The sequence below is a fragment of the Halichoeres trimaculatus genome, unplaced genomic scaffold, assembly GCF_033239565.1.
Source record: "Halichoeres trimaculatus isolate MK-OKI-2021-1 unplaced genomic scaffold, fHalTri1.1 fHalTri1_scaffold_17, whole genome shotgun sequence".
Classification (NCBI taxonomy): Eukaryota; Metazoa; Chordata; class Actinopteri; order Labriformes; family Labridae; genus Halichoeres; species Halichoeres trimaculatus.
Genome location: NW_027437195.1, coordinates 28,845,730 through 28,870,596, shown reverse-complemented (window position 1 = coordinate 28,870,596; position 24,867 = coordinate 28,845,730). Strand labels below are relative to the sequence as shown.

At 40.1% G+C, this 24,867-nt stretch overlaps 1 protein-coding gene across 1 annotated transcript; it reads right to left on the bottom strand.

The window, feature by feature from the left end:
* Positions 1-257: 257 nt before the first annotated feature.
* On the bottom strand, positions 258-23,786 carry trmt61a (tRNA methyltransferase 61A). Its single transcript, XM_074691573.1, has 4 exons — positions 23,606-23,786; positions 20,105-20,453; positions 9,093-9,359; positions 258-891 (listed from the first exon to the last, which is right to left on the bottom strand). The coding sequence occupies exons 2-4, from the start codon at positions 20,433-20,435 to the stop codon at positions 590-592; spliced, it is 900 nt and encodes a 299-aa protein (XP_074547674.1). The 5' UTR covers positions 20,436-20,453; positions 23,606-23,786; the 3' UTR covers positions 258-589.
* Between the last annotated feature and the right edge of the window lie 1,081 nt (positions 23,787-24,867).

The following is a 24,867-nucleotide window of genomic DNA, read 5'->3' as shown; positions in this document are numbered from 1 at the left end:
TTACGGTAATTTAAAGAACATTTCTCAAATGTGAACTCCAACACTCTGAAAGGTTTTCAAAGCGTTGAAAAGCACACTGACACTTTTAAGAGTTTTATAAGACGACACAAGGAGGCGGGGCTTAAACAGCTAACCTTCCAAATGAGAGGCAACCCACTCAACCACCACGCCACAGCTATCCTCAACGGCAGAAGATGAAGAGTTTTAAAGAGAATTTGAGTTGCTGTTGAAGGTATGATGAGTAGAGAAAAAAAGGATCTTTTCACACATTTATTGAATCGACTTGAATCCAAAAGTGAAAAATGGAAACAGATAAAAGTTTTCCTTCCTGAAACAAAAGTGAGCTCTGAGTAAAAATGAACCAAAAACGATAAAATATGATTTCACAGCTGCTCCATACAAACAAACTGGTGCCAAGAGACAGGAGCTTTTCAATTATGTAACACAAGACTGTAAATCCTCTTGGTGCTGCAGTGCCAACCGGGACCAGGAGGAACCTGGTACCCCCGCTGGATTATCAGAGTCTTATTAATATACAGGGAAGGCGGATTATAAAGCAGTGCTGGTGGAAATGAAGGAGAAAGAAGCTTTAGGTTCTTGGTTTGGTAGCAAAGGTGAGGTACCCTGTGTGACCCGGGATCTCTCTGGGCGGGGTGGTGGTCTTCAGGGTGAAGGCAGCCTGGTTTGGAGCAGGTTTCTCTGAGCTGTCGGGCTCAGCTGGAGCGGAGGGGTCGGGGCCGAAGTCGGGCAGCGGCAGGGAGACCGTTCGCACGTCGTGGACTCTCAGCAGGACCTCCAGGGTGCTGATCTCCTCGAAGCCCTGATCCGCCAGAGCCTCACACGTCCTCTGGACCTGCTCTATGCAGGGGGAGAAGGAGCAGACGCGACCTCCTGCAGAGAGGAGCACAGGGAGGAGAATCTGTCAGTCATAAATACGTCACCTTATCTCACCCATAGTTGCTGCTGACTCTTCATGGGTTGATCAAAAAGTGGTCGTCCCCATCACATCGATAAAAGAAAACGGATTCAATGATTCATTCAATGAGATTGTGGGTAATAATTAAATCAGTGATCACAGTGTTCCTCGTCTTAATAAAAAGTCTGGACTTGGTGCGTTGTGTTTTATTTTGATGTGACCAGATGATCCGTGCCGTTTGCAGACTGATTTCCTGTCCAGGTCGATCGTATCCCTTCAGATTAGCATGTTTGGAGTGCCCTCTGCCACAAATGAACTTGGTGTGTTGTGACCACAGACCGTATAAAACATGGACGTAGTCTCACTGACGTCACCCGTCTGTTTCTGAAACAGAAAATGAAGCACATCGCCTATAGCCGCCATATTGATAGTGGAAAGGGCTTCGCCTACAACCATAGGGCGCCTGTCGGTTACGTGACCGTCAGCTGTGCCTCTTATTGGGGGAACTCACGATCTTAATATCCTCTGAACAGCAGAGTAAGAAAAAAATTCACCCCCCGTACAGTGTGTGCTGATAGTAAAATTAGCGACTCAGAGAGGAGACGTTTTTTGCACCAGGCTGTAAATAGGTTAATTTCTGCTTTGAAAATGGCTTTTTTTGGCTTGGTGTGTTTGTGACTTCCTGTACTGCTGGAGCCAGCCTCAAGCAGACACTCGAGAAACAGCAGATTTTAGCGCTTCTGCATCGTCTCATATTCTTAGACTGGAGGTTTTCACTTGGTTGGGCCGATCATCTGGTGTGTTGGTGAATGCTAAGAGCAGAAGTGGACTAACAGATGCTCATTTTGTTAAAGACAGTCACAGATTCAGCAGCACAAGCACAACATGGTAGTCCACCTCGATGGTAACAACGGGACTGTTGTCCTGTTGGATGCACTAGCATGAAGCAGAGTGTGACATCAGCATTTCCAGCGAAAATGCCGGCAACAGTGTTTACGCTACAACGGTGTCTGCAACGTTTTAGAAAAACCCCACTCTGGAGGCTGTTTTCAAAAGTTTGCATTTTAGGTCGGCTGAAACGCAGTTTCCATGTTAACGTGAGGCTGAAAAACAATAAAACTTTTGTATTTCACCCTAAAACCGTTGTTGTGTAAAAGGCTCCTAAGTCACGTTACGTCATCCTACGTCACTTTATGTCATGTTATGTTACGTTTTGTTATATAATGTCATTTTATGTTACCTTACATCACGTTACGTTGCGTTAAGAGATGGGTACCTTTAACATTTGAAACGATACGGTACCGATACCCGGTACCTGGCAATCTGTACCAGTACTCAGTGGTACCAATTTTCGGTACTTTTTTGCGTTTCTGTGGTAAAAAATACCGATTTGTTTAGTAATAAAATACATATTTTTTTTGACTACACATATTTATTCTTAATTAAATAACCTTGGAAAGCTGTGTTCATGTCCAGCATGGAAAATTGGCTACCCTTCCACTCCCTCACAGTCACAAGGATGCATTTAGGTACCTAAACATGGTACCTTTTGATTTTACATGAACCAGTACCTGGTACTTTTGACAGAATTCAGTCGGTACCTATAAAAGTACCTAATTTGGTACCCATCCCTAGTTGCATTACATCATATCACGTCATATTAAGGTTCATCATATTACATTTTATGTTATGTCTTATGCTACATTACATTACATTTCATTACGTCGTTATGACATGTTATGTTGGTTATGTTATGTAACATCATGTTATGTTACCTTACATTCTGTTCATTACTTTACGTCATGTTACACTACATTATGTTATGATATATGTTACATAAAGTCACATTACTGGCTGCTGCTGCTGTTATGTCACATAACCTGGCGCTGGCTGCCTCTGACTTTGTGTGTTTTGTGGTGCAGCGCTCCCTGTGCGTGTTGCTAAACTGACTTTAATGGTAACGAATTGACAATGCAGTGCAAGGCGCTGTCTGCTAACGTTATGCAACGCCCCCTGCTGGAGGTTTGTAAGCGATGCTTGCTGCAGAGGTTAAGCAGCATGGCGCTCTCTGTCTGCCTTTTGATTTAGATATGATATATCTAGGGATGGACCGATTGGGGCCAATTATCGGATGATATTTGGCATTTTGAAGCATATCAGCATTCGACGGCCGTTAAGAAACAAATTTAAAACTGCGTTGGCTACGAGCAAAGCCATGGCTTGGGAAACAGCCAATCAGTGGTGCAGTTGTTACAGTTCTTGCATTTGCATTGAAATTTTGGAAAACTTTATTTACTATAGAAAACTTTAGCTGTTTATCGTTTAATGTTTTCATTTAGCTTTATAAAACATGCAGCTGAGCCTGGGAGCTGTTTAGTTAATATATGTTTAAAGGTATTTACATGAAGTTTAGTGTTGGAGTTTGTATTGTTCAAAACTTTGACACCAATATTTGCACTTTGACTGCAAATTAATATCGGCTTTTATTTTTTTCAGGTAAAAATTGGAAAATTTGAGGGTTAAAATTTGTAGACTGAGGATAAACACAGAATGTTGTGTCTCTTCTGACTAACCAACAGCACCAGGAGAGACAGAGAGACAGAGGGTGAATCCTTGTTGTTAGCTGTTGTTATTTCCTCTAAGTGATTGTTTTAAAGATCAGCACAGATCCACTTAACCCGGGTTATCTCCCTGCTCTGTTCTCTAAGGGCCAACACAGCAAGACGGCATTGTTTGTGAGATTAGGAGGATTTATTAACCAGGTTACTTAAAATAATTACACAATTAACCCTCCTCGAGCGGTTACTCTGACCTCATGAGTCGTGTTAAAGACGATTTCTTTCGTCGTGGAGAAAAGCAGAGAAATAAACACAGACTCACAGGCTCCTGCTTCTATTAATAATATGTTTTTGTCACCCATAAACCTCTTTTAAAGCGTATCCGTTCCCTGTGAAAGCAGACCTGTGACCTGACGGGCTCCAGGCGGGAGTTTGTGTATCATCAGGCGCTCTGATCAACAGGGATCACCTGCCGGCTCCGGCCCCTCGTCTCTAAATGAAACGCCGCAGAGATCGCAGCGGGAGGCCGGAGCAACACGCCAAGAAACCGTCGACTGGCTGACCTTAAAGGTGAAGAATGTGGCTGGGACCCGTACAGCTGGAGACGGGGAAAACACTCTGAGATCATATGTTATCCAGTCTGAGTTATGAGGTTAAATTTGTGCCATCAGAAACTGAATTTGAATTAAAATATTAAATTTGAAAAAGCACGATGTGTAATGGAATTTAATGTTTTGGAATTGAATTTATTTTTTTAATTGAATTATTTTTTTATTTGAATTTAAAATTGTATTTTACCTACAAAAATTCAACTCTTTTCATACTTTAAATCCAAAAACACAGAATTTAATTTCAGTTCAGAGCGGCACGACCATTACGTCATCTTGTGCCCTTAAGGAAAACTAATCGAGCACAGATTCACAGACAACCTCTACACGTCTGCGCACTCTCCTGTGTTGATGCGTTGGAAGGAAGTGGGGCCGCGTTTACACGACGTTAAAAACAGTCAAATCTGATAACATTTCGTTGCGTTTTGTCCGAAAACGGAAACTTTTAAATAGCTCTCCAGAGTGAAGAGTGTTCAAAACTCTCCTCCATCCAGCCTCGTATAAACACAGAGCAGAGAGTTTCAGAGTGAAACGCTGACATCACCGCATGCGCACTCACACCACAACTTCCAGTTAAGCCATTCTGGTCCAGTAGGTGGCGGTAATGTGCCTCAAGGTTGGATTACCAACTGTCTCACGCAGTAAAACGTCAGAAAAAGAAAGAACAACCACAACATTGGGTGCGTCTCAATGCGTTAACTACGTGCTTCCTCCATCCTATCTCCTCCACGACACCGGAAGCACTTTCCCAGTTGCCATTTTGAAGACTGTCCCTAAGCAACAATTGCGCTCAGAGGAGAGAGGAGAGAGGATGGAGGAGACTGATCGGAGGATGGATGATCAAGGAGACATGAGAGCCGGCTTTGAGGAAGTCTTTTCCCTGACTGACATAGAATAGAAGAGAAGAGAATAGAATAGAAAATACTTTATTTATCCCTGAGGGGAAATTCAGGAGTCACAGCAGCAATCAATAAAACAAGAGTAAGAAAGTGTATAGAAAGTGCAAAAAGCTCCATAAGAAAACAGATGCTGACAGCTTGTCCATCATTGTCCAGTCAGCCAGCCTCCACCTCCACAGGGTCCAGGACTGAGCTTCTTCAGCAGTCTGTTCAGTCTCTGTCTCCTGGATCCTGTCTGCTCACAGCAGGTGAAGCTCTTCACATGTGGCGCCGGCGTCTGATGTCAGCTCCGTCAGCCACGTCCGTGAACAGCACGATGCCGCTGGGTTACCACGGCTAGCTCGTCCATCCCACCGGAAATAGATCCCACGTTCCCAACAACAATGGATGGAAGGACAGGTCCACGTCGTCACCTCCCAGCTCACATCCGAGAACCAGCACGTCGTCCTCACCTCCGCCTCCTCACCTTGTGGGGAAACATCTGGCCTAGCACCAGTTAGCATTGACATGCTACAGGCTGCTAACAGCTGATTTCACATGTAAACAATGCAGCCATGGTTACATGTAGGATCTCCAGACAAACACAGGAGAAATTAAGACACAAACAGTTTGGTGTCCATGACCAACAATGAATAAAGTAATGATCCACTCCAAATACAAAGATTACGAAAAAGAGACGAAAAAAATTACAAGAAACAGACAAAGAAGAGAGAGCTGCTGCAACAGCTACAGCTACTTGGGCAGCGCCTAGCCACAAAAAAAAAACAAAACAAAACAAAAAAAAAAAAAGATTTGACAGAAGTGCTTATGAACTGATTATTACAGGAGCTTAATAACTGTTTAGAATGGAGGGCAGCCATCTTTGATTGTGGTGAGGATGGAAATCCGACCTCATGGCGTGTTCCAGTTGTTTTGCTCTGACTAAAGGGGCGTGTATGTGATTTCATTCATTTCTATACCGGCTATCCCTTTCGAGGTTGCAGGGCGGGTGCTGGAGCCTATCCCAGCTGTCACTGGACGAGAGGCGGTGCCGGTCGCCAGTCGATCGCAGGGCAACATAGTGGACAGACAATCATGTGTATTATGTGATTTCAAACCTGATTATTCAGCCGCTGGTCTTCAGCCATTGTTGAATTCACGATCTTCCCGCTCAGGGGAGGAGGAGTACAGCTAGACATACCACAGGAGAGTCTGCGGATGTGTAGAGGGTGTCTGTGAATCTGTGCGCGATTAGTCTCCCTACAGACACAAGATGACGTAATGGTCGTGCCGCTCTGAGTTGAAATTGAATTCTGTGTTTTTGAATTGAAAGTATAAAAAAGAGTTGAATTTTCATAGGTAAAAAACACTTTCAAATTCAATTAAAAAAATAAATTCAATTTCAAAACATTTAATTCCATTACACATCATGCTTTTTCATTTCGAGCGTTTGTGCTGGAAACGCAGTGAAACAGAGAGCAGGATGCTTCAGATAGCCGTCGTTCCTTCTGCTAACAGGACCACGGGCGTAAACACAACTTAGCGGTCTCCAAGCAACCGGGACAAACACACAGGAAGAGGCCGGGTTGATCATTACACCAGGCTGTCTGAAGCCGTTATTAACAGCCTCAATTATCAGCCGACGTCTGTACACATGTGTCAAACTACGGCCTCTTATCTGACTCATGGATGTGTGTGTGTGTGTGTGTTAGTGGGAGATGTTTGCTTTATTCTTGCACAATAACTCCAGCGTTAAAGCGAGCAGGGAGGAGGATTAGGTCTGCGAGGGTATTTCTCAGAGTGGGGCCGGGCTGCAGGCCAACACATCAGGAGAATTACAACTCAGAGTACAACAAAAAAAAAAGATATTTCACTACTTCTGCCACGATAAACCAGAGCGCAGCGACTTCTTCCTGAGCCGGTCTGCGGTGATGTGCAGAAAAATAAACAACAAGGTGATGAATTTCAGCTGTAGGTGGCACCGCGTGCCTCCAGAGTTTTTAGGTTTCGTGTTCTGTCTTTGTGGAGCGTCCTTCTGCAGAAAGCTGGAGCAGGAGGAAGTTAATCGAGCATTTCCTTACAGAGCCTCATCCATCGACTCTCCCTGCAGCATAACCCTGTATGGTCATGAGACTGCGCTCACAATGGCTGCACTTTATCAGTATCTGTATGTGCAAGAGTGTGTGTGTGTGTGTATCTGTGTGTGTGCATGTGAGAGTCAACAGCTCGTGAAAGGAACATGTAGCAGTGGCACCATAAAAGGGATCAGAGAGGAGGAGGCAGACGAGCATTCCTCTTCATATTGGGGCTTCGTTTTTAACATCACGCTGCGTTTAAGTGCAGTGGGAAAACACAGCGTGATGTTAGGTTTTAGATTCTGGTGTTTTTGTGTTTTTGTTGCCGTGCATGTTGAAGAAATCCCTCTTCTTTGCACTCCATTCGACTCCCTCTCCTCCTGTCCACCTGATTGATTCGCCAACCTGCCCGGGCACGCCGCTGCTGCAGGTTGTCACAGAAACCTCCACAAGCTCCCAGCCACAATACCTAACTTTGTGCACACACACACATACACACACACACTTTGCAAGGGCAAAGTTAATGAGTGCTGTGTGCTCGGATCGATGGTCGGCTGGCGTTTTGCACACTCACTCTCATGTTGCTGCTGTGCTGAGGTGAGTCACAGCCGAGTCAGCAGCAGGTGACACTGAGTGTTCCTCTGAGACTGCACCACTTTTTGGTTCAGTGTGTTTATACACAGACACATGTAGGCGCTCAGGCTGCGACACACGACTCTGACGCTCGATTAAACGGCCAATCAGATCACAAACAACTCAGCTATAAACCAGTTTACTATCAATGTTAGCAAAAATGTGCACAAGTATTTTAGCAACAGAAGTGGTGTTTAGCATAAAGGCTGTCAGACTCTTTGTCAAACAGAGTCAGTTTGTTTCCCGTTCTGACCGTCACGGAGCAACTGGTGTTCGGAGTAAAGAGTGACCGTGCAAAGTGGTGACTCTCAGCTGAATGTGTCAGTGACCGATGGCTGATACATCACTCCTTAAAGCTATGGTCTACGATTATCCATTCAGTAAATCCGCTGCAAAGCTGCATACTAGTTGACCTATCTGAACCACATGAGTCCATCCAATCCGTCTCCCTCACTTCGCACCGTCATGCCCATGGTCCCACCTTTTCCTTCCCCACCACCCCTGTCACGTCAGCTAGCTGCTCAGCTACCGAAGCGTCATGGAGCCAGAGATGACCGAAACCAGGAAGCTGTTACTGTTATTCTCCACAGGGAAGGGAAGAAAACGAAAACGTTTCAAGGAAAAGGCTGAAGCAAGGAAGAATTATGAGCGATACAGGTGCCAACAGAGACTGAATATTGGAGAAATGTACTGAGTGAAACGCTCAGTTTGACCTTCCAGGTGGAAAAATGATCACTTTCTCTCATTTCCTCACTAGGGGCCATGAATCCAACACAATCACAAACATTTCTCCCCCACGCCACAGTGCCTCACCACCACAACAAGTGCCTTGCTGTATCCACAAAAGAAATAAGCCTCACGTATCAGCTAATTCATGGTTTTGATCGCGCCGGTCCAATTGAAAAAGCTACCACTGTGTGTTACAAGGAGGATGTCTGTCTTGTTTGTTACATTTTCTGCCGGCTTCTTGCTCTGTCAGAGGGGGCGTGTTGTTCGGAGGCGAAGAAGGGCGACACGAGCTGGGGGGCGGGATCTTGGGACACGGAGGTAAGGTGTATCCCACCTCGGCTGACAGAGCTCTGAATGCCTTGTCTCTTTTGCAACAGTCTACTTGTGCGAGTCTGGCTTTTGTTTGTTCATCATTTCCTGTTCTAAACAAATGAAATGATTATTGAAAAGTAAAAAAGTTAGAAAGTACATTCTTAAAGTTGACATTTCTTTACATATTCTGAAGCAGAATTGTTGGTTTCCAAAGGGGGTCACCAGCTAGAAGCAAATGCTGTTTGTGGACCCTGGCATAGTAAAGTTTGGGAACCCCTGAGAAACGTTCAGTTAAAGAGTGTTTTTTATTTTCTAGCAGCGTATTAAAGATGTTTTTGTGCACCTTTTATAACCCACGTTAACTGTCTTCCAGGATTTCTCACCGTGTCTCTTCATGGCAGCCTTGGCGTGTCTCACGGCCTCCCACGGGCTCGGGATGTCCAGGAAGACGGCGTCAGCCACCCCCGTGACTCCGAACCCGTCCTTGCAGACGTCCTGGTTCCGGACCGTGACCAGATGATCCACCCTGTGCTCCTTGAACTCCTCTGCCACCTTCTCCGCCCGCTGCTGGTGGAACTCCACGGTGTGGAGGTGACCTGTGGGGGCGATGGTGCGCAGGATGGCGTGGGAGAGTGAACCGCTACCCGTCCCTAGAAGAGAGCAACGAGAGGAGAAGATTAGAGCCACAACACAAGACCCTTTAGGCAAAATGAAAAACAGAAAAACAGTATCATCCCACAAATGTGCACGTGTTGGTAAACATTACAACCACCCCTCTGATCGTTTGGCGTGTGTGGTTAGTTTATGCATGCATGCATGCAGCACAAACACACACACACACACAAACTGCAGAGTCACTCTATACCAGGGGTCTGCAACCTTTACTGTCATAGGAGCCATTTTTCCTCAGCTCACCTAAATTAAAGTCATTCAGGAGCCACAAAATCAACTTTGTATACTAGTGAATAAATATTACAAAGAGAAGATTTTATTGAATTTATATAATTGTGCATGTGATTTCTCAGTTTTTTAGTTTGAATATTTTTGCAAAAATCTCAAAAAATGTTCAATTTTAAAATTCTGCAAAACTTTCAAAACATTTTAAAATTTTAAAATCTGCAAAACTTTCAAAACATTTTAAAATTTTAAAATCTGCAAAACTTTCAAAACATTTTAAAATTTTAAAATCTGCAAAAAAAGAAAATGTGAAAATTAAAAAAAAAATAGAAATTTGAAGAATTTGCAAAAATAAAAAAAAGAAATCTATATGTTACAAAAAATTTACAAAAATAAAAAAAGTGCGATTTAAAAAAAAATGAAAAAATTTATAGATTCCGAAATTTCAAAAATATGCAAAATTTTCACAATTTTGAAATACTACTTCACTACTACAATCATAAATTCATCAAATTCCTCAACTTACCCTTTCTTGTTGTTTGCTAATAGGGATAGGTACAGAATAAGGTACTTTCATAGGTACCGGCCAAATTTTTTTAAATGTAAAAATTGAGAGGATAATTATCTTAACGAGAAGTTCTTTGTGTGAATAAATTGTTTATGTGATGTCCCATTTTTTTCATTTTTGATAAGTTTCCAAATATAAAAAAAAAAAAAGAAAATGTGTAATGTCATACATTTCATTGATTGGCTAAACTCACAAAATTTTAATAAGTTGCAATTTTTTCCAGAAATTGAAATTTCAAAATTTGCTAAATTTTCCAAAAAGTAAAAATTAAAAATTAAAAAATGTGCAAAAATTCCCAAAACTTTGAAATTTTATAAAATTGCCAGGATTTTTTAAATTGGCAAAAGGAAATTAAAAACATTTGCAGTTTTAATTTTTATTTTTTTTTTAAATAAATATTCAAATATTTGCTTAATTTTCCAAAAATGTAAAAATTTTTAGAAGTCTGCATTTTCCAGAAATTTCAGAAATCTAATTATTTTTTCTAAATTTGCATCGATATCAAATAATCTCCCCCATAATGTAAAGCTTTATTGCAATAGGTGATGAATATTTAGTTTTACAAAATGATAACAAATGTTTTTAGTGCCAGTGTCTCAAACCATCAATACCCTCTGTGAGAAAATTTGAAAAATATAGGCCTATTTTAAAAATATTTTTTAAAGCTACAAAAAGCCACTGCAAAGGAGTCAGCCGCATGAGGCTCCAGAGCCACAGGTTGAAGACCCTTGGTCTGTACAGAGCAGATGATGAAGTGGAGGTGGAAGAAAAGGTTTTTGTCTGTTATAAGGAGAGACTTTCATTCAGTGAAACACTGAACACTATCTGTATGTTTGAATTGATAACAGAGAAAGCAGAACCACAAACTGAAAAACAGCCCAATGAAACGTCACAGCTCCACCAAACCAGAGTCAGCCTGCAGCGCTCGGCCTCAGCCGTCCATTTGGAGCACTCAGACGATGGAGGACGAACTGTTCGGATCAATAACTGTACCAAACACATTAAGAGAGGCTGCTGCTGGACCATTCAACCAAAAACACCACGGCTCCATCATGAAGCCTTGAGGTTTCACTGTGACACATCAGAGATTAAACTATCAGCTGTTTGTTGGTGTGTGAGCGCCATGACTCTACAAACATGATGACCTGGGACAGACCGGCGTCATCAACAACTCTGGTTACAGTGAATCAGTTTAATCTGATAAAACCTGAGATCTAAATGTTGAATCTGTAAAATGTCAGTGTAAAGCTGCAGATTTGATCCCTCCAGAAGAGCAAACAGCTGTTTCTATCACACACACACACACACACCCACGCCGTCACACACCGCCTCTCAGGCCGATAAGTGGATGCTACACATCTGAGTGGACCCTCTTCCCCCTGCAGCGCCAGCTCCTCAGTTTGAGAGAAAGTGTGTGTGTGTGTGTGTGTGTGTGAGAGTGTGTGCCAGCTTTACAGGAAGCATAAATAAAGCCCGTCATGTGACTTTTTACTCAAAGCCTCATCAGCGATAAAGACGCCTTTTATCCTGATGCGTTAAGAACGAGGTGTACTGCATGTTTTATCACTGATGTTACTGTACGTCCACACTGAGATCTGCCAGTTTCCCCCTTCATATAAAAACTGTTTGTGATGTAACACGAGACGACACAGCCCAGTTATTTGCTCTGTGGATAAGACTGGAGGGATCAGTTCTGCGTCTGATGCAGATGGAGGTTGTTTCTCTGCCGTGAAAAAGGAAGCCAGTGCCGGGACGCAACAGTTATCAAATAACTATGTGAGGCCGGCTGCAAAAGCTGAGTCCAGAAACCAACGGATGATGTTACCGAGGCTGAGCTCATGTTTGATTTCATTATCATCCCCATACAATGCTATCTGCACCTCTCACAGCGCTAAAAGTAGCACAAGATCTCTACAGGATCTTAAAATCACAAATGTTCACATCTTTACAACACAAGATCTTTGCAAGATTTCCACAACACGAGATCTTCCCAAAATGTTCCAAACGTAAGAGCTTCACACTAAATATTCACACTGTAAATCTTCACAACATGAGATCCTAACGACACGAGAACTTCATGACAAAAGATTCTCATGAGATCTTTACGATGCAAGATCCTGACGGCATGAGATCGTCATGACACAGGATCTTCACAACATCTTGACGATCCAAGATCTTTACAGAATAAGACCTTCACAACATCAGATCTTTACAATCCATGGTCTTCATGGCAAACCAACATCATCATGAGGTTTTTACAACACAAGATCCTCATGAAACAAGATCTTCATGACACAAGATCTTCCTGAGATCCCTACAATCCAAGATCTTTGCAGCATGAGATCCTCATTGCACAAGATCTTTTAAAAAAGAGATCTTTATTTGACCTTAATGACATGAAATAAGATCATCATGTCCAAGTTCTTCACTGCATTAGATCATCATGACACAAAATCTGCACGACATCTTTACAATCCAAGATCTTTACAGCATGAGATTGCCATGAAACAAGATCTTCAAGACACAAGAACTTCACAACGCAAGAACGTCCTGAGATCCTGACCATCAAAAGATCTCTACGGCATGAGATCTTCAACGCATAAGAACTTCATGATACAAGATCTTTAAGAGAAAAGATATTCATGACCAGAGATCTCTAGCAAATAAAACAAGATCTTCATGAGATCTTTACAACCAAAGATCTTACGGCATGAGATCATCATAACACAAGATCTGCACAAATCGTTATGATCCAAGATATAAACAACAAAAGAACTTTACAATCCAAGGTCTTCATGGCAAAAGAACATCATGATTCAAGATCTTCATGAGATCTTTTCAACTAAAGTTCTTCACGGCATGAGATCATCACAAGGACTTCAAAACACAAGCGCCTCACGGCACAAGAACTACATGAGATCTTTACAATTCAAGGTCTCCGAAGCACAAGATTTATTCAACAAGATCTTCATGAGATCTTTACAGTCTAAGATCTTTATGGTATGAGATCTTCATCACACAAGAACTTCATGACACAATCTTTAAGAAAAGAAATCTTTATGATGAGAGATCTTTACGACATGAGACAAGATCTTCATGAGATCTTTACAACCAAAGTTCTTCACAGCATGAGATCATCATAACACAAGATCTGCACACTTTCTTTACGATCCAAGATATTAACAGCATGAGATCTTTACAATCCAAGGTCTTCATGGCAAAAGAACATCATGATTCAAGATCTTCATGAGATCTTTACAAGATGATATCTTTATGACATGAGATCACCATGAAACAAGATCTTCAAGACACAAGAACTTCATGAAATCTTTACAATTCAAGATCTCCACAGCATTAGATTCATTAAACGAGATCTTCACGGCACAAGATCTTTATGAGATCCTTACAGACCAAGATCTTTATGGTATGAAATCTTCATCGTGCAAGAACTTCATGACACAAAAAAAGAAATCTTCATGAGATCTTTACGACCAAAGTTCTTCACAATATGAGGTCATCATAACACAAGATCTGCACAACATCTTTACGATCCAAGATATTATCAGCATGAGATCTTACAAAATTAGATCTTTACAATGCAAGGTCTTTATGGCAAAAGGACATCATTACTCAAGATCTCCATTAAATCTTTACAAAATGAAATCCTCATTGCACAAGATCATCATGGCACAAGATCTTCGTGACATGAGATCGTCATAACACAAGAGCATCATAACACAAGATCTTCATTAAATCTTTACAACATGAGCTCGTCACAAGATCTTTATAACATGAAATCCTCATGGCACAAGATCTTCGCGACATTAGATCGTCATAACACAAGAACTTCATTAGATCTTTACAATTCAAGATCTCAACAGCATTAGATTCATAAAACAAGATCTTCACAGCACAAGATCTTTATGAGATCTTTACAATTCAACATCTTTACGGTATCAGATCTTTATCACACAAGAACTTCATGACACAAGATCTTTAAGAAAAGAGATCTTTATGACGAGCGATCTTCACGACAGGAGACGAGATTCTACAAGTCAAGATTTTCATGAGTAAAAATCTACATGACATGAGATCTTCATGACAAAATCCTCATGACTCTGCAAAATGCCCAAAAAGGATAAAAAAAAGAAGTGGTTTCCTTTATAGTATAACAGAACTAGACTGATGCTCAGCAGCTTATCTAACCTTTGTTAAAGCATCAGGTTCTGTTTCTGCATCAGGTTGATTAATCCTGACGCTCATATATTTAAATAAACCCACAGGAAAAGCTGCAGCCTTGCATTATTAAGACTGGCACACCATCAGGAAACACACCACCCTTCATCTGAAGGATTTACAGTGAGCAATAAGTGGCTGAGCAGAGAGCCCTGAGCTCAAACACTCCCAAACTTCATCTGCATAAACGAACAATCAGTCAGGAGGGAGCTGGCGCTGGACCTCGGGCTCAGCGCCAGGCTGCTGACGGGTCCAATATCCAGCCTCTTCACCCAGACGCACAGGATGGAAAACATCCAAGAGATACGCTCAGAGTCAGCAGGGTCCCGTCAGAAACTTGTAAATACAGGATGAAATGTGGAATTAGGGAGCAAATACTTGACCTTTAGTCCAATTTTAGCATTTCAGTTCATGAGCTGGAGTTCCCAAACTAACAATCGTCACACAGGAAAGACATATTTGATTTAAAAAAAGACTCAGAGTGCTCAGTTTGTCTTCAGAAACTTTAACAGACTGAGAGCATGAGACAGAGAAGAGCAAAGCCAAACAACAAAGAGTCTTTAGAAACAGTTTGAAGCCAGAGGCAGACGAATGAAGGTCAAAGAAAGGCCAACGTATGACTACCCTCTGGGCTTAGTTTGATACAACACAGAGAGAAACTACGGTCATCCAATCTGATTTAGAGAGGAGGAAACGCGTGATAACAACAGCTGCCTGAGGTAACAATCACAGCTTTAAGACAAACTCACAGCTGAGGCAGAAAATGGTCTGAGGAGCGAGGGCACGAAGAAGAAATCTCTGGAAAACTTTTCTCAGGGTCTCAGCTTCAGACACCACGTCCAAGCAGCTGCTGTTATTTTATGAATCAGCGTTTGAGTGTCCGGCCCTAATTCACAAATGATAGCTTACTACAAACATGGTTTAGTTTATTGGCATGAAATCTAAACACAGAGATTTTAACGTGCTTTGGAGTTTCTTTAACCACAAGTCATTTAGTTCCTTCATTGCCCCACAATAGCGTTCTCAATATCCTCATTTTAGGCCATTCTGAAGATCTCGTTGAAACGCTCTGTTTGGAGAATGACCTCCAGTAACCTCGCAACGTCACAGCCCTTTGTGCTCTGATTGGTCAGTTCTATCAGAGGGGCGGGGGGGGGTAGAGCCAGGGGGAGGTTTTTGCAGCATGGCAGTATTTATAAAATCGCCATATTGGATGGAGCAGACCGAGCGAGTTTGCTGTTTGCCAAAACTTCACCGTAAGGCATTGATAGCACTAATAAAATGGCAGAGTGTAGGATACGTCCTTTTGTATTGGACCCCGAGTCAGACCCGGACGGTTCTGCAGCTCAGGAGGAAGAAAATCCACCTGGACACAGATCATCTCAGGACGCTTCAGTGTGGTGAGTCAAAGCGGTACTGTAACATGTATAGTTTATACGTGGAAATATAGGCAGACTTCACCAATAAACTATTTCTATAACAGGGCTCCATCCTGCTCCTTCACTTTTCTCTGTCTGTTTTATCCATCATGCTGAAAGTGTAGTCTAAAGATCGCCTCTACCGTCAGTTCGTCACTATGTTATTACCGCAGCATTATTGTGGTCCAGGTTCACAGTGTATGTGTGAACAAGCATGCAAATATCACAGTCTCACAAGTATTACGACGTCTGCTAAAACTACAGTGTTTTAACTGCTAATTCACCATGTAAAGCCGAGCTGCTCAGCAGAGCAGAGTCCCTGCATCCAGCACTCAGTCAGTCGGCTCTTGGTGGGTGTATCCCTCGGTGGCGGTTGTGTGACTAACTGACATCACAGAGGAGGAGCTGCTTTATCAGATTACTCCAATAAAAAGAAAGGATCCTCTTGTCGTCACGAAGGTCGAAATCTTGCGGCCAAATGTCAATGACCTATTTTCAGAGGCATCAAATCTCGTTCTAGGATATCAGAAAAAATACAATATCTCATTTTTTGAAAATTCAGGGGGTGAAAGGTCTTGTTTTCAAATTTATTATATTATATGTAGGTATTAAATCAGGGATCAGCATGATATGTCCCCTTTAAATAAGATTTTATGTCTTCTTTTTATAAAAAAAAAAAAACTAATCATCTTAATAGCAAGAATAATATCCAGATACAAGACACTTAAAGATTCTATAAGGAGGATCTATTTTAAATGGACTGCAGTGCCACCTTCTGGTCCGGAGGCTCACACACACTGTCGTAAAGACATGACTTAAGCTGGGTGTGTGATTGTTTTGAAAAAAATTGTCTTTGTTTGGGTGAATAGTTGTAAGTTTGTACCGTATGTCAGTAGCCGGCTATATGTAGCGCTATTGGCAGGCTGTTGCTACGATGTAAACGTGGGCTCACAACGCAACAAGCTAACTTTGTCAGTTTGTAGCGTAGTTTAGCAGCCAGCTATATTTCTCTCTCCTCACAGCCCGGTGCTCTGAGACGTGTCTGTAACGTGTAACGTTAGTGAATCCTGGTTCTGTCCTACCAGAGCTCATCTACCAACTCCAACCTCACCAATCAGAGCTAACGTAACCTGGCTCTTCATTTTATTGATAGACTCTCAAGTTCGAACAGACCACTGCAGAATAACTGCTGACTGAGGGTTGGAGGCAACATTAGCACAAACAGTTTAGCCCTTTTAGCCTTTAGCTCGTGCTCTATCTCCCTCCTGTTCTTCTGCTCTTCTGTCCTTTTTCTGCTACGAAGCAGACTTTAATTTTTGATTCAAGAGTTGTTTTTGTCCTCTAACAAGAAAGTTTTACTAAATATAAGCCATGAGCACTCGCTTAGTTTACAGTTTTTGCAACTAGAGGGCGCTGCAGGAAGTAAAGTCAGATAATAACCTACTTTAAAATGAGTTTTTCTTGGTAGAATGACAATTTCTGTCTTTAATTCTGTGATAATTAATGAAAAGTGTCAATATTTGTCCAAATAACACTGAAAAGACTTCCAGATTCATCATGTGGGAACCATGGGAGTCTGTTTTAATGCTTGGTCTCACGTGTTATAAAGTCAGATCGTCACCAAATTCCTGATGAGTCATCATCTGTTGACGATGAATTTAGTAAAATAAATAAATAAATGATTTTGGTGAGGAACTTCCACTCCTTAACCTCTGGCCTGGTTTTGCTCCTCGTAAAGGTGCCCAGATGACCCTGAATCACAGCTGACCTACACGTCAGGTCAGAGCCCCCCTCCCCCACCACATCCTCCACCCCCTGGTACAGGAGCTCCACGTCTTGCTCTGGGAGCAGATTAGAAACACCGCCATGACTCACAGGCTGCCTCGACCACAAGCATCAAAGGGAGTCACTCATTAAAGGGCATTTCATCATCATCATCATCGTCTTCATCATGGTTTGTGCAGTTATCTGCCTGTCAGAACAATAACAGAGTGAAGTGAGAGGATGAATAACACAGTGCCGTGTCAGAGCGGGGGGCTCAGGTGGCCCTGGGAGCAGATCTAAATCCTCCGCTGTCACATCTCGTCACAGTCAGCTCCATAAACCCTGAGGAATAAACTACGAGTATCACTTCTTTATGATGGACTGTCGCTGAAAACACAACAGTGTCCAGCAGCAGTGATGCTAATATGATGCTATTTTTAGCTGTGACCGTCTCTGGGGACAGTGAGGTCAGTCAGTTCCTGACTTCAATGCAGATTAAATGAACGGGAACAGACGATCGAGATCCATAGATGGTTTTTCCTAAAAGTTTCACCAACATTTGTTTGGAAGGTTGCAGGGGTCTGAGACCTTTACTTTCATAGGAGCCATTTAGCTCCAGCTCAGCTGGATTAAAGTCATTCAGGAGCCACAAAATCTACTTTATCTTCACAATAAAGACTATAAAGCGTAAAAAATTCGATGTATAGAAAAATCAAGCGATGATTTATCTGGAAAAGATGTTTTTCAAGTTTATCACATTGTAAATGTGTTGTCTTAGTTTATTATTTGTAATAGATTAACTTTAAAAGAAATAAAAATTACAATTCCACAAACCACAAAATTTTTTTGAAGCACTGCAAAATTTATCAGAAATCACAAATATTTTGAAAAATGGAAAGTTTGCAGAATCTATAAATTAAGTAAATTTAAAAAAAGGAAAAGAAATTTCAAAAATTTGCAACAAATGAAAAAAACCCAAAATATTTGATAAACCAAAAATAAAAATTCAATTCAAAAATTTAAGAAAAAAAAAGAAATTTTGAAAACTTGCAACAACTTAAAAAAAAACTAAAAAAACCCTAAATTTTGAAATTTTGCAACAATTTAAAAAAAATGAAAAAATTTCTGAAAAAAAGAAATTTTGAAATTTTGCAACAATTACAAAAAAAATTTAAAAAAAATTTGATTTGCAACAATTACAAAAAAATTTTTGAGAAAAATTCTGAAAAAAAAAAGAAATTTTGAAAAAATTTGCTTCAATTTAAATAAAATGAAAAACATTAAAACAGACTTGAAATTAAGAAAATTATAATTAATTAATTTGCTGAAATTTCAAAAGAATGCTCCAATTTGGTAAAATATACTGATCATTTCGCTCAACTTATCGTTTTTTGTTGTTTGCTCATGTTTTGCTAGGTCAAGTACCAATATAAAAGTTGTTAGTTTAATTGATCCATCCACACAGAATTAAAATTTAGATTTGTCGTTTTTTAGTATTTGTATTATAGTATTTGTATTTAGTGTCAACGAATTAAATCATAATTCCCTGTAAGAAAAAATAAAAATCTTTCAGCCGTTGTGTGAGAAACAAGTTGCAGTTTGATGTTTCTGATGGTGAAAACTTGACAAATGAAGGATTTTACTGCAGGCGTCACAGCAGTGTCTTGTTCCTAAAGGCTACCATCGCTCCATCAAGTCACAGACCAAGGAGGTCCCTGGATTTTCACCCTAATCACGACCCTCTCCTGGTTCATGTTGGGCTGTTAAACCTCAAACCTGTGTACTCGACCTCTGAAGAGACCTAGTCCTTAACTGAACAAACTGTTTGATTTTCTCTTTCCTTCTCTGGGTGTAAACGTGTGAAGCCTCCTGTTCTGAAAATGAGACTGTTTTAACATCATGACTGTGTGTGGATGTAACGAGTGTTCAACGTTCATTAAAAAAGGCACGTGAGCGTGGTCGCAGTGCAGATGGAGCAGCCCTCTCCATCCTCCTGAGTGTGTGCTGACTAAACAGGTTTCCTCCATCACCCCAGAGACCCCTCCAATCCCTTCCTGCACACAGACACACAATTTTCACACAGCACAATCAATACACTGACATGGGCAGGGCTGCAAGCTGTAAAACATGATGAAGCACTGCACCACACACACACACACACACGCACACACACACTCACAAGCTGCCATCCCCACCCTTCCCCCTCCCTGTCCTTGGGCTGGAGGAAACTGCAACCAGCTCGCTTGTCAAAACACACAGACATTTGAAGAGGGATTGGACTACCACAAAAACAGGAAGTTACTGAGACAGAAAACAAATAAAATGTTGTTTCAATAAGAAATGTGTGATAACAGCTGACGCTCTGTGGATGGAGACGCATCAGCTGCAGCGAGGAGCGCTTGGCGTCTTAATGACTGATAAATACAGAGGAACTGTGCGTTGTGGTTATTTATCGAACTATGATTGTGTTGTTTTGTTTTTAACTCCCCCCTGAATGTGAAGAAACCCTCACCAGACTCGCACACGATGGATCCTGGCTTCAGCTCCAGCATCATGGTGATGGTGGCGATGTCGGTGGTGTACAGGATCTGCGTGCGGTGTGGCAGCGAGACCGTCCACAGCTCAGGAGTGGGATGCAGCACGTGGACCCACCCGCCTTTACTGCAGGTCACCTTTGACCCGTATCGCTGACCGATGAGGTCTGAAGAGTGCCGAATGACCCCGTAGCGTGTCTGCGTTTGGGCGCCCTGCTGCACCTTGACTGGCATCAGAGAGTCATGGCCCAGGTAGATGATGGCGACGTCTCCGTCCTGGATGCAGTCCGAGTACTCCACGAAACTCATGGTGGGCTCTTGGACTCTCTGACAGAGGAAGGAGAAAATCAAAAACTTAACCTCAGACTGGAAAAAATTTCTTTGAGAGCAACAAAATATGAAACCTGAGGTGTAACGAATGAAATGCAAAAGTTTTAGTGCATTTCAGCCTTTTATTGACACGAAAACAGTGTTAAAGCCGACCTAAAATGCTAACTTTTTAAAACTACCTCTAGAAAAGACTTCTAGAAGCTGCAGCCACTGTTGCCATGTAAAGAATGAAGCCTATGCGGAAGTGCTAAAAGTTGCAGTTCATCAAGGAAACCGCTTGAGACCGGTTGCAGAAAGACAGGAAGTCGCGTACACAGCCAGCCAAAAAACAATAAAGGAATTGTATGGCATCAAAAACACATTTACAGCCTGCTTCAAAAACAGCTTTGGTCTAAAACGCTGATTTCGCTATCGGCACACACTGTTTGATGAGGGATTTATTTTCTAACTTTACGGAAAGAAAGAAAACTCAAAGTTGGCGTCATAGCCGATGCGTCGCAGAGGCTACGTCCATGTTTTATACAGTCTATGGTGGAGATCTACCAAAAGCTGCTCCTAAACAAGACAGTTACAGTGCCAACTACAGGCCTGGCATGCTCACTACAGGAATTGTACTTTGTAATTTGAAAAGTTTGCAGAATATTAAAAAAAAAAGAAAAAAAAGAAATTAAGTTAAAAAAAAAAAGAAATTTCAAAAATTTGAAAAAAAAGAAAATAATATAAAATTTGAAAAATCTAAAAAAAATTCAATTCAAATATTTAAAAAAAGAAATTTTGAAAACATGCAACAATCTAGAAAAAATCTAAAAAAACTTAATTTTGAAATATTCCTACAATTAAAAAAAAATTCAAAATTTCTTTAAAAAAACTTAATTTTGAAAATTTGCAACAATTACAAAATTTTTTTGAATAATATATATTTTATTAAAATTTGCAACAATTTGCAACACTACAACGTTTTCAGTTTCCAATTTTTATTTTTAATCTTTTTTAACTGACAGCATATACCTTCAATGTTTCAATCTTATTTTATTGAAAATCATTGAACAATATCTGTGAAACAATAAAAACTTAATGTTTTTACTTAACCAACCAAAAAAGTGTCCTGAGTTTTAGGTCTCAGAGTAAAAAGCAACAATGGCTGACTGTTAGACCTTCCTGGAGGTTTATAAGATCAGTTTCATATGTTGAATAGGCCGATCACAGATCCCCCAAAACCGATCGATTGGTGCATGTCTAGTTTTCAGGCCCTGAGAGTTTCCGTCTAAACGCTATTTTTTTTTGTGCATTTTTGCGTTCTGTGGTGAAATGTTGTCATGTAAACGGGGCCTAAAACTGACAAAACTAACAAATCTACAATCCTACAGTTTCATTTAGCAGACGCTTTTGTTCAAAGTGAGGCCAAAGTGCTCCAACAACCTTCAACAGCATTCAATAATCAGTCCTGAATATTCACTAAGAGCTGGGTCTGAGACCTTCTGACTCATTCTACCCCTGGGGATAAACAAAGAGAAGGCTCAGAGAAAAAAGAAAGGCCTCAGATACTTTGTCAGCTGTTGGGTTAAAATTTAGACGACCTTTGTGCACAAATTTCTGAGTTTCCTAAATTAATCTACCTCCACTGATACTGTTTTTATAGTGTTAAGGTTATTGGACATGATAAGCTTTAACCTCTAGCTTTTCTAGACTGATCTATGTTAGTATGGAAGTTTTTTTTATTTAATTGCTAAAAAGTAACCGCTTTCAGATGCGTTACAGCTGCCTTCTAGATAGATAGATAGATAGATAGATAGATAGATAGATAGATAGATAGATAAAATACTTTATTAATCCCCGAAGGGAAATTAATATAGTTTGGCAACAAGAACAAAAAATAAAATGAAGATTAAATTCTGGTGGTTTTATCAAATTTCAAACAAGTAAAGTTTTTAGGTTAACAGTCCATTCCATTATTATTAACCAAGAATTCAATTATTTTAAAATTAGGACTCACCTCTAGTTGTTATCCTTGCTAAGTCATTCCTAAGGTCTTGTGGCAACAAAGAAATGTGAAAAACAAAACAAACTTTTTTTTGTTTGAATAGGTAAAGATGGAAGCCAACCCTTAGTTTTTGTACAATAGATTTTGATTTTGGATTGCAATTCATGACCATTACTTTGGAAACCACTGCCCTACTGGTATTTAAGGGACGGTGAATGGATAATATTCTTCTTATAAGATCTTGCAAAATTATCATAACATGTATTAGACAAGATGACGTGAATAAAATGGCAAAATAACTTTATTACATGTGTTATTGTTTCAAATGTTCTTTAATTCAAGATAAAGAAGGAGTGATAATACTCTACAGGAGAACAAAACTTCATAAAGACGTTAGTGTTATATATTGTGCTACTTGAATCATAGATGTAACTTTACTGTGTCTGAAGATGCTGCATCCTCGCGCGGATGCTGTAGCCTGGTTACCATAGTAACAGCAGAACGGTTTTGTACGTAGTGTCTGAAGAACAGTTATTTTTGAAAACACAACGGTTGTTTTCTTCCAACAACTTTACTCGCTTTTCAACACTTTCTTGCTTTTCAACGATTGGAAACATGTCGGACGAGACTGAAGAAGTGTGAGTAGTATTAATGAATCATAGATTTATCAGTGTAAGTCACATTTTTTATGTTTCATGAAGGAAATTTGGGATTTGTGTCGATGTTTTGCTTGTTAAAGCTTTGGTAACGGTTAGAAGTTACACCAGTTGGCTCACAAATCACCTCAAAGTGAAATTCACACCTTTTAAAACATGTTAGAGGAGAAATGCAGTACAAAAAACTTGTATGGGTTAATTTTATTCGACTAACTTGGTGGTGTTAGCTTTTAAGTGAAAGTTAACCTCTACTTTAACGGCTGTTAACAGTTGTAGCAAGATGAAGCTAACGTTAGCACTGGCTGTTAATTCGTATTTATGATGAAGTTTAGAAATTATTATTGTGTCAAATACTCTTGATATATGTGGGAAAGTCACAGTGCATGTCCCTGTAAGTCAGTTTGTGAGGTAAAAACTAAATACAGCTGTCGAAACCTGCTAGCATGCTAGCGTTAGCTCACATAACCGTTGGGCTAACGCAGTGAAGGAACCGTTGGAGGCACTCAACGTACCTTCAACCGAACGGTCGCTCCGTTCCTCGGTGATGGATTTCAAACAATTACAGACAGTAAACTTTGCACTGACTGTGTTAAATGCTGTTAAATGAACATGTGGACGGAGCTGCGAGCTACTCATTCATTGCTGCACACGTGGTTTTGTTTTTAGAGGAAGTTGAGCGCTCACAGCCGGATGTTGAGGCTCTTCACAGACGCGTAGAGCCCCGTGACAGCAGAGTCTATTGTAAGGGGCCCTCCATGTTATTTGTAGATCTGCTTAATGTACATGGCGTAACTTCCAGTGAACACGAAAGAGGTCCACCCTGAATTTGGCAAGTGTGCACTTTGGAAAGGAACAATGACGTTACAGCAGGTACAGTCTGGATGTATGTAGGGCCAACAAAACACCTCCGCCACCAGTCAGTCAGACTGAGCTTGGAGGATAAAATAATAATAACAATAATAATAGTAATAATACTAAAACTAATAATAATAATAATAATAATAATAATGATAATAAATAATGATAATAATTATAAAACGAATAAAATGGGGAGCAAGCAAGCTAAAAGGTGTCACCTCCCTTTAGGCAAGGACCCTACAAAATTTTAAATAAAAAATAAAAGTAAATAAATAAAAAAATAATAACAACAATAAAAATAATAATAATAATAATAATAATAATAATAATAATAATAATAATAATAATAATAATGAAACGAATAAAAGGGGGAGCAAGCAAGCTAAAAGGTGTCCTCTCCCTTTAGGAAAGGACCCTAAAAATAGGAATTAAAATAAATAAATAATATAATAAAAAAAATAGATGGATAAAATAATAATGATAATAAAAACAATAATAAATAATAATAATAATAATAAAACGAATAAAAGGGGGAGCAAGCAAGCTAAAAGGTGTCCCTCCCCCTTTAAGCAAAGACGCTAAAAATTAAAATTAAAATAAATAAATAAATAGATAAATAAATAAATAAATAAATAAATAATAATAATAATAATAATGATAATGATTCATAAATATATAATATTTTCTCAACTTAAGGAGCTATGTGGTACACCACAATCATTTATACCTTAACAAATATGTCTGCTCAGGTTGTCAAAGAAATATAATGATAATGATAAAAGTACCCCATTATCCAAAGTGCTTAATAAAACAGAACAACAACAATCAAACCCAAAAGTGTCAATTCTTAATTTAGTATTTAAGATTGTTATAATAATCAATCTTAAGTGTTATTTCATTTTGGTTTGTTTTGATG